The sequence below is a fragment of the Xenopus laevis genome, chromosome 5L (assembly GCF_017654675.1).
Source record: "Xenopus laevis strain J_2021 chromosome 5L, Xenopus_laevis_v10.1, whole genome shotgun sequence".
NCBI classification, from domain to species: Eukaryota; Metazoa; Chordata; class Amphibia; order Anura; family Pipidae; genus Xenopus; species Xenopus laevis.
This window is the reverse complement of record NC_054379.1, coordinates 25269563-25283213: the sequence shown is the minus strand read 5'-3', so window position 1 is coordinate 25283213 and position 13651 is coordinate 25269563. Positions and strand designations below refer to the sequence as shown.

General features: G+C 42.9%; 1 protein-coding gene across 2 annotated transcripts in view; it reads left to right on the top strand.

Annotated features, from left to right (window-relative positions):
• The first annotated feature begins 11499 nt into the window (after nt 1–11499).
• The window catches only part of jag1.L (jagged 1 L homeolog), a 39078-nt gene continuing 36926 nt past the window's right edge, over nt 11500–13651 (top strand). The window contains exons 1-2 of one of the 2 annotated variants that reach the window (XM_018261778.2): nt 11500–11895; nt 12431–12736. In XM_018261778.2, coding sequence (XP_018117267.1) covers nt 11827–11895; nt 12431–12736 — 375 coding nt within the window. In that variant the 5' untranslated portion in view covers nt 11500–11826. 2 annotated transcript variants of the gene reach the window in all.

The window sequence follows — 13651 nt, the reverse complement described above, 5'->3', positions numbered from 1 at the left end:
ATCCTGCTGAAAAAGGCAGAATCCCGAACCGAATCCTAGATTCAGTGCATCCCTACAAATGAGACCAGAAATATATTTGAAAGACTTTAACTACTGAGGATTGTGGCCATACAACATTAGAAACATATTTCATTTCCATTTTGCAATTAAACTCTACTTTATTAAAAGAAAAAGTTCATCTTCAGAGTGAAGATTCCTATACAAATAAATGAAACACTAGGATAGTCAGAGAGACTCCCTCCTGCCAATCATGTTGTACTTGGGTTTATGTTGCCTTTTAGCCGTTTCTGCTGCAGTAATTTACACAAGCTTGCTAAAGGGCGTGCTCCAAAGATGGATCTGTTTCTATCCCAAGGAATTCTGTTTTCCCCTTTAAATTTCCTTTCTCTTGCGATGTTCTTGTGTGAGTGGATCTCGGGAGAATGCCACGCATAAAAGCATGTGTTAGTTGTTATCCATGATTATATTTATTTATATTCTGTTTTATATTCTTATTTTTATGAGATACCAGCAGGGAATTTCATGTACGTCTTGATCTGTTTTGGCCCAAATTTCCTGTTTCTGCTTTTTCGTGCGTGAGCATACAGAATTATACGGGGGGGTCTGGGTTTAAGTGTGTACCCCACCACGCAATGAGACCGCCATCACAATCAAATGTCCCTCTAGGGAACAGGGAGGCTATGAAAGCTTTTATAAAGTTTCTTTTGAAATCATTGTAGTTATCCACAGAACAGACAAGTCATCGACTTAAATGGGTGCAGTGCTGCATCAGAGCCGTTAGCCAACTGGACAGTCGCTTAATTGGTGCAAATTTAAATGTTTCCTCCTCCCCCCACTGCATGAGGATAAAATGTGCATGAAGAAGGTACACCCTTGCCAGGGGGGGGGTTGAGGGGGGACAAAGTGGGATTTGCGTCCAGTGGTGGTGGCAGCCTTTGGAGGTGGTGGAGGGTGGGTCTGGGGCCCAGGGTGGTGTGGGGGGTTCTGGGTGTGGCAGCCCCAGTGGGCCCAGACCCCCCAGTCTGATGCTGAATATGAATGGCATGCAAATACTGTAACAAATACTTCATTTGCACTGGTTCCACTTTTTATTTGAAGGGGAAAAAATGACATCTCAAGCCTTTTTATCATTAAGTATCCATAGATGGGGGCGCTGTTCTCTAAAAAAATACACCCCTTGCCTATATGGGAGCAGCAGGTCTGGACTGAAAGTCAAAATAGGCCCTGGCATTCCAAGTACCCCAAGGCCCAAATAGTCCTCCACCAGCCCACTAAATAGTGACTGTCTATGGGACATTACAGCAGCCCCTCTGGCATTTGACAGAACTCACAGATTGCCAGTCTGGGCCTGGGGAGTAGTCACTAGGGGAGGGGGCACCAAACCAGACAGCTAGACAGAGAACACTTGCTTGCTGTCTTTGTATGTTTTCTCTGTGCTTGCATGGGTTTTCTTTAGGTACCCCATTACCCAACATGCAGTGAGGTTATTTGGCTCCTCATAATATTGACCCTAGTGTGTATCAATGTGATAAGCGGAAGCTCCACTGGGGCAGTGGATGACGTATCAGGGCTGATTTATTGGTGACAACCTCACTTGTGGTCACACAAAACAACACCATGCATCTAAAGTCACTCCTTGTACTTGTGTGTAAGGCACTAAGTGCCTAAAGAAATTACAACATCCCGACACCAAAGATTATCATTACCATTGAGTACAATTCACATTGAAGCACACATGCAATAGCAAATGTATTAAAACATCGACCACAATTGCGTCAAGTGCATCATTCCTTGTGGATGGTATTAAACTGGAATTGTGGGAAAACACTGCTTTGTGGGTAAACGTAACTTGCACCCAAAAACTTGCAGCCAAAATTGCACTTTGGCAGGAGGTGGGTCTGGTGACGTCAGGGGCGGGTGACATTCCAGGGGTGTGCCCATGATATTGGGTGGCGGGGATATGAGATGGGTGGATCGCCGATTGCCTCACCGTTCATTTTAAAATTGTGTATGTATTTACTTATTTGGAAATCTGGAAGGCAGTTTTCACCCAGACAGAAAACCGGGTTTGCACCCATAAATGAGCCCTATCATCTCCATAAAGCACAGCAGAATACGTCAGCACTAAATAAATAATAATAACAATATGAATTCTATGCCATGCGTGCACACTCTTTCTCTACATGCGCGAGCGCTATTTCTTTCTAAGCCTTAACCCTTTCATAAATTATAAAAAAAACATATCCATCAGGGGTTAAATGCCACGTACAAAATAATTAGTATGTCTGAGTTAAAAAGACAGCAGTAATTGCCATATATTAACTACAAGAACAGTCTGCGAATGAAATGGGTGACCATAAAAATGCCATAGCAACCTATTTGCCCCGGCTTGCTGCGGCGCATCCGTAATCATGATTTGTGAGAGAAATAGCAGCAGCACAAAGTTACATGGGAATAATATATTGTAACATTAAGCAGCCCCCCTCCCCGGCCTTTCACATGCACCGTCGTGCCTACCCTCTCCCTTTGTTCCAATGTCATGAATAGAGAGCTCCTAACTGACCTGCTGCTCTGCACATAATATCGGATTCCAGCTCCTGCTAATGGCATTGTTTTCTACGCTTTTGTGTACAGCCTTGCCTGGGTTTCACTTATAACACACACACATATTGATGTACTGTTATAATGAGAAAAACAGACCCCCATAATAGGCAGCCAGAGCGAGGCACCACACCCACGGATAAAGAGCACCCTCTTGGTAATCACCATTCATGAACCTTTGTGGCTCTCTCCGCCCCGGGCTGAGGTGACAGAAGGAGGGCCTGTGTCACAAGAGACAAGAAATATCATGACGTTAGGCAGCAATGAAGGAGTTCAAGGAAGAACAAAACCTAATAATATAATGAGGGAAAGGGGGACTCAGAATTATAGAATTCTCCCTAGTTTATGTACATTTATTTCCCTGTTAGGGGACAAAGATTTCCTTAATTGTCCAGGACCTGTCTTGTCTAGTCTAGTCCAGACTTTATAATACCGGTATGGGATCCGTTATCTGGAAACCTGTTATCCAGAAGCTTTGAATTATGGACAGAACAATGTTTCGGGGGGTTTGCACCTCCCTTTGTCAACATTGTTCTGCAACTGGAGTGGTAAAACTGGCTACAATAAAGGATTATTTGCACAGCAAGAAGAGGTGAAGTGCTTGTTATCTCCCATAGACTACATATTATTCAAATAATCCAAATTTTTTAAAATGATTTACTTTTTTCTCTGTGATAATAAAACAGTAGCTTGTACTTGATGAAAAATAAAATATAATTAATCCTTATTGGAAGCAAAACCAGCCTATTGGGTTTATTTAATGTTTGCATGAAAAATCCGTTATCCTGAAAAACGCCAGGTCCCGAGCAATCTGGATAACAGGTCCCATACTCTTACCATGAAGAACAAGTGACCTCTTTGCCCCTAGATCAGTGCTCCCCAAGAGTTTCCATATAGCAGGCCGATTATTTACTAAATTACGTGTTTGGGGGGACAGAATATAATATAATATAAAAGGACAGTGGAGTCCTTGACGAGTCTGGGAGCCATTAAAACAATCACTTCTGCCTCCGTTAGGGTAGTTCTGCCCTACATAAAGAGGCCCAGTATATTTAATACAATATAAAAACAAAGGGGAAGAAAGAGAGAGCACATAAGATGCTTCCAAAACAAAAGCTAATTCTTTCATCTTGCATTCCATTAGCAATACCATGTCCCCTGGGACTACAAAATCCCTTGGAACTGTCTGCTCCGCTGATGACCTGCTCTTCATTAGCTTTATAACCTGCTCCAGGCCTCACATGCTAGATAAAGCGGTGACAATGCCAGGTCTCCAGTGGGTGACAAAGTGTCAGCGATGCGATGTCACCGAGGGGATGTGTAATTTGTAAAGTGAAAGGGGTTTCTCACGCTAAATGGGTTTTCATCTGACAGCCCATGGATCTGTCATGGACTACATGTATTTACACTAAATGAGGTTGGGGATCTTCTGTCTGCAACTATATTCTCATCATCCCAGTCCCTGCTGTAGGTAGGAGATGACTGAACAGTGGATTACAACTTGGTCTATGCATATGTGTGCTGTCACTTCAGTGGCGTAACTAGATGTTACTGGGTCCTAATATAGGGCCCCAAAATATTAACTTGGCCTATTCTACAAACATAAATTAAAATTGATCACGCTGGCCCCCCTACACTCCTGACCCCCCCTGCAACCTCAGGGTCTGCGTTCTTTGTACGCCCCTGGGCAGAGATTATAGTGAAATCAATTAAGCCCTTGAGCAGTCTAGTGACTACAGCATTTCTGAAGGGGGCATATCTAGCAGATTAAGCTGCTATGATCAAACCTAGTGAATTCTACTTGCTAAGGATAGCTATTTACTGTCTTGCTCAGCTAGCCACACCCACAGGCTGTCACATGACACCATCGAACTGGAGCATTATAATTCAAAGAAGGCTCGTGGAAAGTGAATAGGAATCTTATGGTTAGCTATAAAGTGAGACAATGGCTGCAGAGGCAAGGCTTAAACTGCAAGCTGAAGCCAGGCTAATAATACCTTTTAAAAGTGCAGCAGAAAAGCTACCAATGCATAAATACTATTCTATTCTATTTCCATTCCAAGAAATTAATCTGGAATTTATAAAAATTAAAGTATGGTGCCTCAAAATAAAGATAAGGGGAACTGAGACCTTCCAGTGAGGTGCAGAGCTGGAGCTATGGGTCTTTGTGCAGCCTACAGAATGCATTACTCAAGGAGATTTGGATCTTCTTAACTTCTTCTCACCTAAACATTTTATCAGGACCCAATCGATGCTCATAAAGGGGTTCCTGCAATTCCCAGATGTAGAGGAACCATCACTCTCTCTGTCCCATTCAACTCAATTCTGTAATAATTGACTTGGTGGCCTGCATTGAAGTGATGAAGTTCTATCACCAACATTGTTGTCTTATTCATCCATGGCAGTGGTTCCCATATTGTGGGACTGTCCCTCCAGTAAACAAATGCAGGGGGTGGTATTTGGGAGGAATCCCTATCAGGGTGAACTTTGAGATTACATTTATTTGTTGTTCTAGATAGTCTTGTAATAAAGGCTGAATGGGCAATACACCATTCATTTTCCATCATAGGTATTCATGGAATTATGATGGCATGGCAAATAAACCATTTTCCGTCATAGATATTTATGGAATAATGGCGGAATGGCCAATAAATAATTTTCCATCATAGATATTCATGGAATAATGGTAGAATGGTCAATAAACAATTTTCCATTATAGATATTCATGGAATAATGGTAGAATGGTCAATAAACAATTTTCCATTATAGATATTCATGGAATAATTGTGGAATGGCCAATGAACCATTTTCCATTATAGATATTAATGGAATAATGTGGAATGGCCAATAAATCATTTTCCATCATAGATATTCATGGAATAATGGTGGAATGGCAAATAAATCAATCATTTCCCATTTTTGGGATTTCGTTATAAACTAGGGGGGGGTAAGGCAAAAGTTCAACATTTAAGGGAATTTCAACCAAGAAAAATACATTCATTGTGCAACTTATTTCCTCATAACTTTTTAGGAAGTAGCTCGGCACACTACAATATAAAAGAGGGACTGTGCCTCTTCAAGTCTAATAGATATGATATTTCTGATGTATATGATATTTCTGTAAAATGATTTACGAATGCATCCTTTCCCAACCACCGCGGTCACTCTCAATCTCAGACAACTGAGAAATGGCATCTCAAGGGCATTTAAAAGTTGCTGTTACTTTAAAGCACTTGATGTAGCTCAGTAATATTTTCCATTTAAGATTTAAAACTGAGGTTCTACAAGACATAAACATGCACCCTAGTCGCTTAGGGCTACTTGTAACTCAGTAGAGAATCTTTTCTTTAATCCTTCTTTGTAAGAGCACAGTCTGTAACTGAACACAGAACAATCTGTACTCAACCCACCTCATCGTTCAGTCCTTTATTATCTTATTTGCGCAACATACCTTACGAATTTTATAAGGTGGGGGTGTTGTAACCTTATTTATACCTAAATGTAGAAAAAAAAGGTGTTTATGTTAACTTGCCGAGAACATATTGAATAATGATTTCTTAGCACAGAGGCCGTGGTTTGCATTGCTGTTTTACAGCGCTGGAGTCCTAGGTTCGATTCCCGGCAAGGCAATATTTGTGGGTCCCATGCTGAAGCAAGCTTGTCCTGTAACCATTGCATATTTAGCTGACTCACTGCTACAGCTAATTAAGAGTTAAACAAGTATTGGATACGAGAAGTTCCTTGTATGTAGAAGTGTTTGGCTTTCACTGATTTGTATACACCATGTGACCCAATGAAATGCAATCGTGCTGCAGGGAGCAGAGCCCATAGCATATTCTCAATGAGTCATTGCAACAGGCAGTTAATGCCTTGGGCAAAAAACACATAAATAGCCTTAGGCAAGGTTGTGATTCTTACTCATACCCTTACCAGAGTTTATGTTCTCTCCATTGTCATCAGTCATATTATGTACATTTCACCGAGAACTTGCTCTTGCCTAATTCAGTGACTGTTGTTCTCCAGATGTTCCTGAACAGCTCTTTCCTATGATACCCCATAAAGGGTTAACACAGGATTGACCAACCAGAAGGCCATGCTTGGGGATGTCCAAGGCAGACACAATGGTACAAAATCATGTGGATAATATGACTTGTACACAATGAGTTCCCTTGACGTGACTCTTGCAGGGAGAAGCGCTAAGGTCAAAACATCCTTTCCTGCAGACAAAAGGGCCACCCAGCAGCCTTAACCCTTTCAATGCTAGTTTCCCATTAGAGATGCCCTGAATCCAATATTTTAGGATTCGGCCGAATCTGGAATCCCTTGAGAAAGATTTGGCTGAATACAGAACCAAATCTGAACCTTAATTTGCATATGTAAATTAGAGTAAAAAGCAGGAAAGAGAACCGAGTGCTGCTCTTTAAAAATCAAAACTGTTCCGTGGAAAGCTCCTGATCTGAGCTGCCATGCAGCAGGGCCCCCATGGGAGCGCCATTGCTTGTTTGTGTGACGAAAAGTCCTGTGATTTTTTTGGATTCGGATTCAGCACTTGGATTTGGCGAAATCCTGCTGAAAAAGGACAAATCTTGGCCTAATCCCAAACTGAACCTTGGATTCGTTGGATCCCTACAAGGAACAATGGGTAGGGACAGACACAGCAAGTCCACTGTCCATATGATGGTATGAAACATGGGAACTGCAAAACTTTCAATGTCACAGATTGCAGACCCTACAGTGTTGCATTTTATGTTTCCGACCCGGAAACATATTGAGCCCTATGGGGAAAATACACATGTGCACATCAGCAGATGATGCCATCCACTCTCACCAGCACTTAAAGGGTTATATATTCAGTATCTACAGTATATCCTTATAATACACAAAAGCCATAAATATATCTTGTAAATGATATCCTTATAAACGGTGAGTTCTGATGTCATCAGTTATAAACGGTGAGTAGTGATGTCATTTCTGTCACAAGACTCAATGAAACGTGTGTATTATAATAAGTAAAGTACCCCCTGTTGCAAAATATGAGGATATTAGAAGTCACCTCAGAGTTCCATGACCTGTATAAAAACATGGTCATGAAACTCCTCGGTAACTTATAATATCCTTATAATTTACAAGAGGGGGTACTTTATTCACTATATATTTATCACTCTCTGAGAATGACGCGGAGATTGAGTAAATTCACATTTACATTATTGCTAGCGGGAAGCATTATTCTAACCCTTATGCCATCACCCTTAAATTTCAGCCTAGTACAGTTAGATCAGTACTTTAAAGGAACAGTAACACACCAAAAAATAAAAGTGTTTTAAAGGAATGCCAATATAATGTACTGTTGCCCTGCCCTGGTAAAACTGCAATGTTTGCTTCAGAAACACGACTATCATTTATATAAACAAGCTGCCATGTAAATAATTAACAAAAATAGTGCTGAAAGCCAATTTTAACACTACCAAAGGGTAGTAAATCCAATAGAAAAAAACCAAAAATCATGAAGGGAATGATATACTCACAGTTCACCCCAGTCTATAGGTGTATGTATATAGAACAACCACAAAAGGTTATGACTTTTCCTCCAAAAAATAAAGCAAAAGGTAGTAAAATTACAAGTACATTTATTAGGACATACACACAGGATAAACAGTAGATAACAGATACGTTTTGAAGAATCCCATTGTATACTACAGAGTTTATCTGTTATCTGTTGTTTATCCTGTGCCTTTTCTCCTTTTCCAGCTTTGAATGGCTGCCCCCATGTCTACACAGCAGCTTGTTTATATAAACTATTTTAGAGTTTCTGAAGCAGACACACCAGTTTTACCAGTGCATCACCACATCACATTATATTTTCATTACTTTAAAAGACTTTCACTTTTTGGTGTTACTGTTCCTTTACATGAACGGGCCAAACCCTGGTCTCTAATGCATAAGGCCCCAGCGATATACACAGAAAAACCTGGCCCAAAGTCAAGCAAAACATCAGGCCACTACTTGGAAAAAGTTAAGTCCAACATAACACACGTTTGTGGTTACCCCCTTCTAAGGCGGAAAAATCCACTCGTCTAATGTTTCAATGACAATTTCTGCCTCTTATTTTATTGACATGACGGATCTGTCTGGTACCAGAGGGGTTAAAAGTCGTGTCTCTGAAGTGCCCACCGTAATGTGCCTTTGTATTGTTCAAATGTAATGTCAGTAGACAGCTGTGTCCTGGGGCTCACAACTCCTGTTACTGCTCCCAGAGCCTGGGAGAGAGGTGTAGTTGAGCCGTCAGGTGTGTGGCGCTGACTAACTACCCCGGGGGTTGTGTATCACAGCTATGCAGTCCGGTCTCCAGGTTCCCACTCATTGTGCAGGAATGCTCCTGTTCCCTTTGACTGCTCCTTCCTCTCTGGCTATATCATTGCTCACAAGTCTGCACAAGCTGCACATAGTGTGTGGTTTCCCTGCCCTGTTGTGACTGGCATCTGTTTTTATGTTCTGCCAGCTAATCCTGACTGCCTACCTGTCCCCACTGCCTACAGACAGCTCTTTACTTTGCCTTTTTACCCTGCTGCCACGTGTCTGTGCAGGGCTATCAAATCTGTAGCCCTCCAGCTCTTGTTCAACTACAATCCCCACTTTTATTGACACATTGGACATCAGGGGGGCTAGGGTTGGGTTTATCAAAAAGTTGCAGTGTCTTGCAAGGGGCAGAAAGATTGACTCTTTTCTAAGCTACACTTTTAGTAGATTCTGCTAGCGATGGGCGAATCTGTTTCATTTTGCAGAAAAATCCACGAAACATCGAAAAATTATTGAAGTCAATGGACATCAAAATTATTTTGACACATAATTTTTACGAGCGACAATTTTTATAAGCACGACTAATGCAAATAATGCATTAAACTCAATGGGCATCTGAATAATTTTGATGGGCGACAATTTTTTTTTTTTTTTTGCGAATCCATGCCTGGTGAATGAATTCGCTCATAACTAGATTCTGCCCCCAATGGGCTTCAACAGCCCAGACCCACGCCACCACCTGCCCAAAACTACCTGCACCCCAATTAATAGGAGAAAAGCAGGTACCCGCTGGCAGGGGTGGAGGAGGATGGATGGGAGTTGCAAACCATTGAAACTGGCACAGGGGAGCGTGAAGTGGGTGGAGGGGGGTTGACGAACAGAGGGTGGTGTGTAGGGGCCCACACCCCCCACCTAGTCCAAGACTGGCCCCCAAAATTTTTATTGATGCCATTATGCCCTAATATGTAGGGGGGCAATGTAATAACAGTTGCAACATTTGCACTGGATCTAGTAACCCATAACAACCAACCAGAAAGTACCGGTAGTAGTGATGGGTCGAACCAATCCAGAGAAATTTGCGAAACTCCAAAAAAATGGTGAAAAATTCGCTAAACGCATTGAAGCCAATGGGCGTCAAAATTATTTATTATTTTGACACGAGTGACAATTTTTATATGCACGACTCTTTTGTGCAAATGCATTAAAGTCAATGGGCATCCGAATAATTTTGGACGAGCAACAATTTTTTTGTTGTAGACAATTTTCCCACTGCGAATGTTCGCGGCAGTTTCGCAAAAATATTCGCCATCCCCGGAATCCGTAAATTTGTAATCCACGCCTGGCGAATAAATTCGCTCCCATCACTATCAAAAAAAGCCATTATTGGACACCAGGCTGAGATCAGGGACAAAACTCCCAGTCCCTTTTCAAAAACAATGGTGCAGATTGTGTGAAATTAGATCTCACTACGGTAAAATCCGGCCACTGAGATTTTTAGAGGTGCATTTATCAATGGGTAAAAGTTTGATAGATATGCTTCTGAGAGCAGAGGAAGTAGAAATGAATAGAGAGCTGTGGAGTTTTACTGTGGGGAGCTCTAATAAGACTTTGATACATCTTCCCTACCAGTGTCGGACTGGCCCACCAGGATACCAGGAAAAGTCCCGGTGGGCCCAGGTGTCAGTGGTCCCTAATGCTGCTAGACATTTGGACTATTTCATGGCCATTCCCTATTTCTATGAGAGCAATGAGGCTAAATAGATGGAATAATAGATTATAGTATGTAAAGAAAAGAGACTAGGAGAATGGCAGATGAGTGAGGAGAGGAAGAAAAATAGTACTAAAAGTGGGCCCCTTGTCTACAATTAATTGGTGGGCCCCTGGTCAAAGGTTTTTGGGTGGGCCCCTGGTGTCCCAGTCCGACACTGTTCCCTACTACAGGTGCTCCTGCTCAAGTGGAGGAGGTAGGGTTGCCACTTGGCTGGTATTTTAGTGGCCACTAAATATTATCCCTTACTAGGGTTGTCACCGGCCTGGCCGCTAAAAATTATGGTAGATCCCAATGTTATTAATAGGGAAAAAAGATAAATATATAGGAAGGCCGGTATGTTTTTCCAGAAAAGGTGGCAACCCTATCCCTAACGCTGTTGTTATTAATAGGAAAAACAGCTAAAAAGTACCAGAAGGCTTGTATTGTGAGAATAATATGGAAATTAGATTGTAAGCTCTGCTGGGGCAGATGAATGGCCCATATATAACATATCATCACAAGTTCAGCATTGTTTTAAGTGCAGCTGCCAGACATGGAGCCTGATTAACTTCCCAGCGGGGCTCTTTGCTGCTGATCATTAGAGTGAGAGGCAGAATATGGAGTGAGAGAGACTCTGTCCCTGTTCTACCGAGTCACAAATCGCAGTGGAAGTCGCATGAGTCCCAGTCCAGCTCTTCATGATTTCCCCACCAGCAATAATCGACTGTCCGACCCCCCTTCCTCGCTGACACCTAGGGGAGTAGCTTAGCACCCAGCGCCCATCCTGCTTCATGAATATTACACAGACACCCGGCCTGCCCCCCTCCCTGTCGCTCCTCCTGCTGCAAAGCCGCGCATAGATGAAGCGCCCAGTCCCTGCTCGCTCACGGGCTCTTTAGCTCCTGCCTCCTTATTGTCTGCTGCCTGCAGCTCATTTCCAAAAGAAAGAAAAGAAAAGGGGCAAGAGAATAAATCATAAAAAGGCGAAAGGATCACATAATAGAAGGAGGCAGCCGGCTGCTCGTGCATTCAGGATCGGCGTGCCCTACAACAAGAGCCTTGAAAAGTGTGTGTTGTGTTGCAGTCGTGCATGCTCAAATCGCCTGAGTATATCAGAGGTGCGGGCGCTCCCAGCCGTCAGTCGCTGCTGCACGAGAAGCAGTCGCAGGCAGGAAGCAATGCGTTTCCCAAGGAGAGCCCTCTCTCCGCTCCTCGTCTCTGCTTTGCTCTGCCTGCTGCGGATAAAGGTACGTTGGACCCTGCGCCGGATTGTGCACCTTCGGTTCCTACTCACGCCCGGGACTGGGCTCCTTTTTCTCCTATTTGTTCAACATTGGGATATACAGCAGCCCCTCTCGCTCGTCCACACTCTCCAACCTGCCGAGCTCCCCCAGTTGTGCAACTACAAATCGCAGCCCTGCAGCTGGGGGAGAATAGCAGCTTGGAGATCCATGTCCCTTAACTTTCATTTCTTTTTTTTCCCCTTTTTTTAGCCCCTTCACTGCCATCTAGAAGTTCCTGCATTTATACATGCAAACTTTTTTTTGGGGGAGTAATGCATTTTAAAATAAAGGCACTTTTTTTTTTTTATTCAATTTTACATTTCTCATTATTCACATTTTAGCATCAGTGCCTGGATCTGCATTCAGCCCAAAATTCACTTTTTTTTTAATACTTTCTTCTGTTTTTTGCAACTTGTATTTTTTTTTAAGTCATGTCACTCCTGTCTGATAACATCCCTGGTCCCCTTTTTTTTATATTTTTGTCTGATTTTTGTAACAGGTGTCTATAGCATCAGGCCAGTTCGAGTTGGAAATCTTATCTATGCAGAATCCCAATGGAGAGTTGCAGAGTGGGAATTGCTGCGACGGCCAGCGCAACCCGACGGATAGAAAATGCTCCAGGGACGAATGCGACACTTACTTTAAAGTTTGCCTAAAGGAGTACCAGTCCAGGGTATCGGCAGGGGGGGCCTGCAGCTTCGGCACCGGATATACCCCTGTCATTGGGGGCAATTCCTTCAACCTGAAATACAGCCGGAATAATGAGAGGAACAGGATTGTGCTCCCTTTCAGTTTTGCTTGGCCGGTGAGTCAGTGGATTACTGATGTATTTTTCCCAGGCACAGTGAGTAAAACTGTGCATGGATTGGGTCTTGTTGCAATAAATGGGTTTGATTGGAGACTTTGTTGAGTTTTGGAGACCCCCCTGTATGGGAAGGTGGTTGTCTGTAGAACACAGCCAAGAAATGTAGGATGTATTTCTATATTATTGTAAGGTGTTTGTAAAGTTTAATATTGAATGTAAGAAAGCCGTCACCACTATGAATGCCTTGGGAAATAGGGACCCCCATAGATACTACATAGATCCTACAACCTCTGTAGAGCAGTAACTCCCATGCAAGGGGTCCAGCTGTGAGATAAGGGGTTCTTTGCTCAGTGGGCTAGCCTGTTGGGGTTTGGGTTAATTGCATTTGGTCAGAGCAATGCATACGAGTTGCAGCAAGAGGGAGAGGTTCATGTAGAAGAGACAAGAAGTGGACTTGTGATCTCCAGCAGTTGGCCCAGGAGAGAGGGTGGAGTGCATGGCAACATGATCACGGCAGCCCTGAATGCACGCTGTTCCCTCTGCTGTGTTAATATGCGAATAGAATATAAACAAGATGGTTGTGTGTGTGTGTGGACATGAGGAGAGTGCAGAGACTTTCAACCGCCGCAGAACTTCTGCTAGTATGTAGCACTGACAATAGATAGAGCCACACTACTACTACTCTCTCACTCTGCAGAGAAAGTATTAGCAGGTCAGAAGTTTGCCGTTTTGTGGCCCAGTGGAAATGACGAGCTAGGAGTGGATTAGTCCCATCTAAACCTCTCTAGCCGTGTCCGGTTGGGCAGAGTTTTCCTATCCTCCCTCCTCCCCTGCTGCATCTCGCTGTACAGAGTGTTGAAATGGGTGAGCTGCTTGCTGCTCCATCTGAGCGTTTGTATCCCATCAGCTGAAATG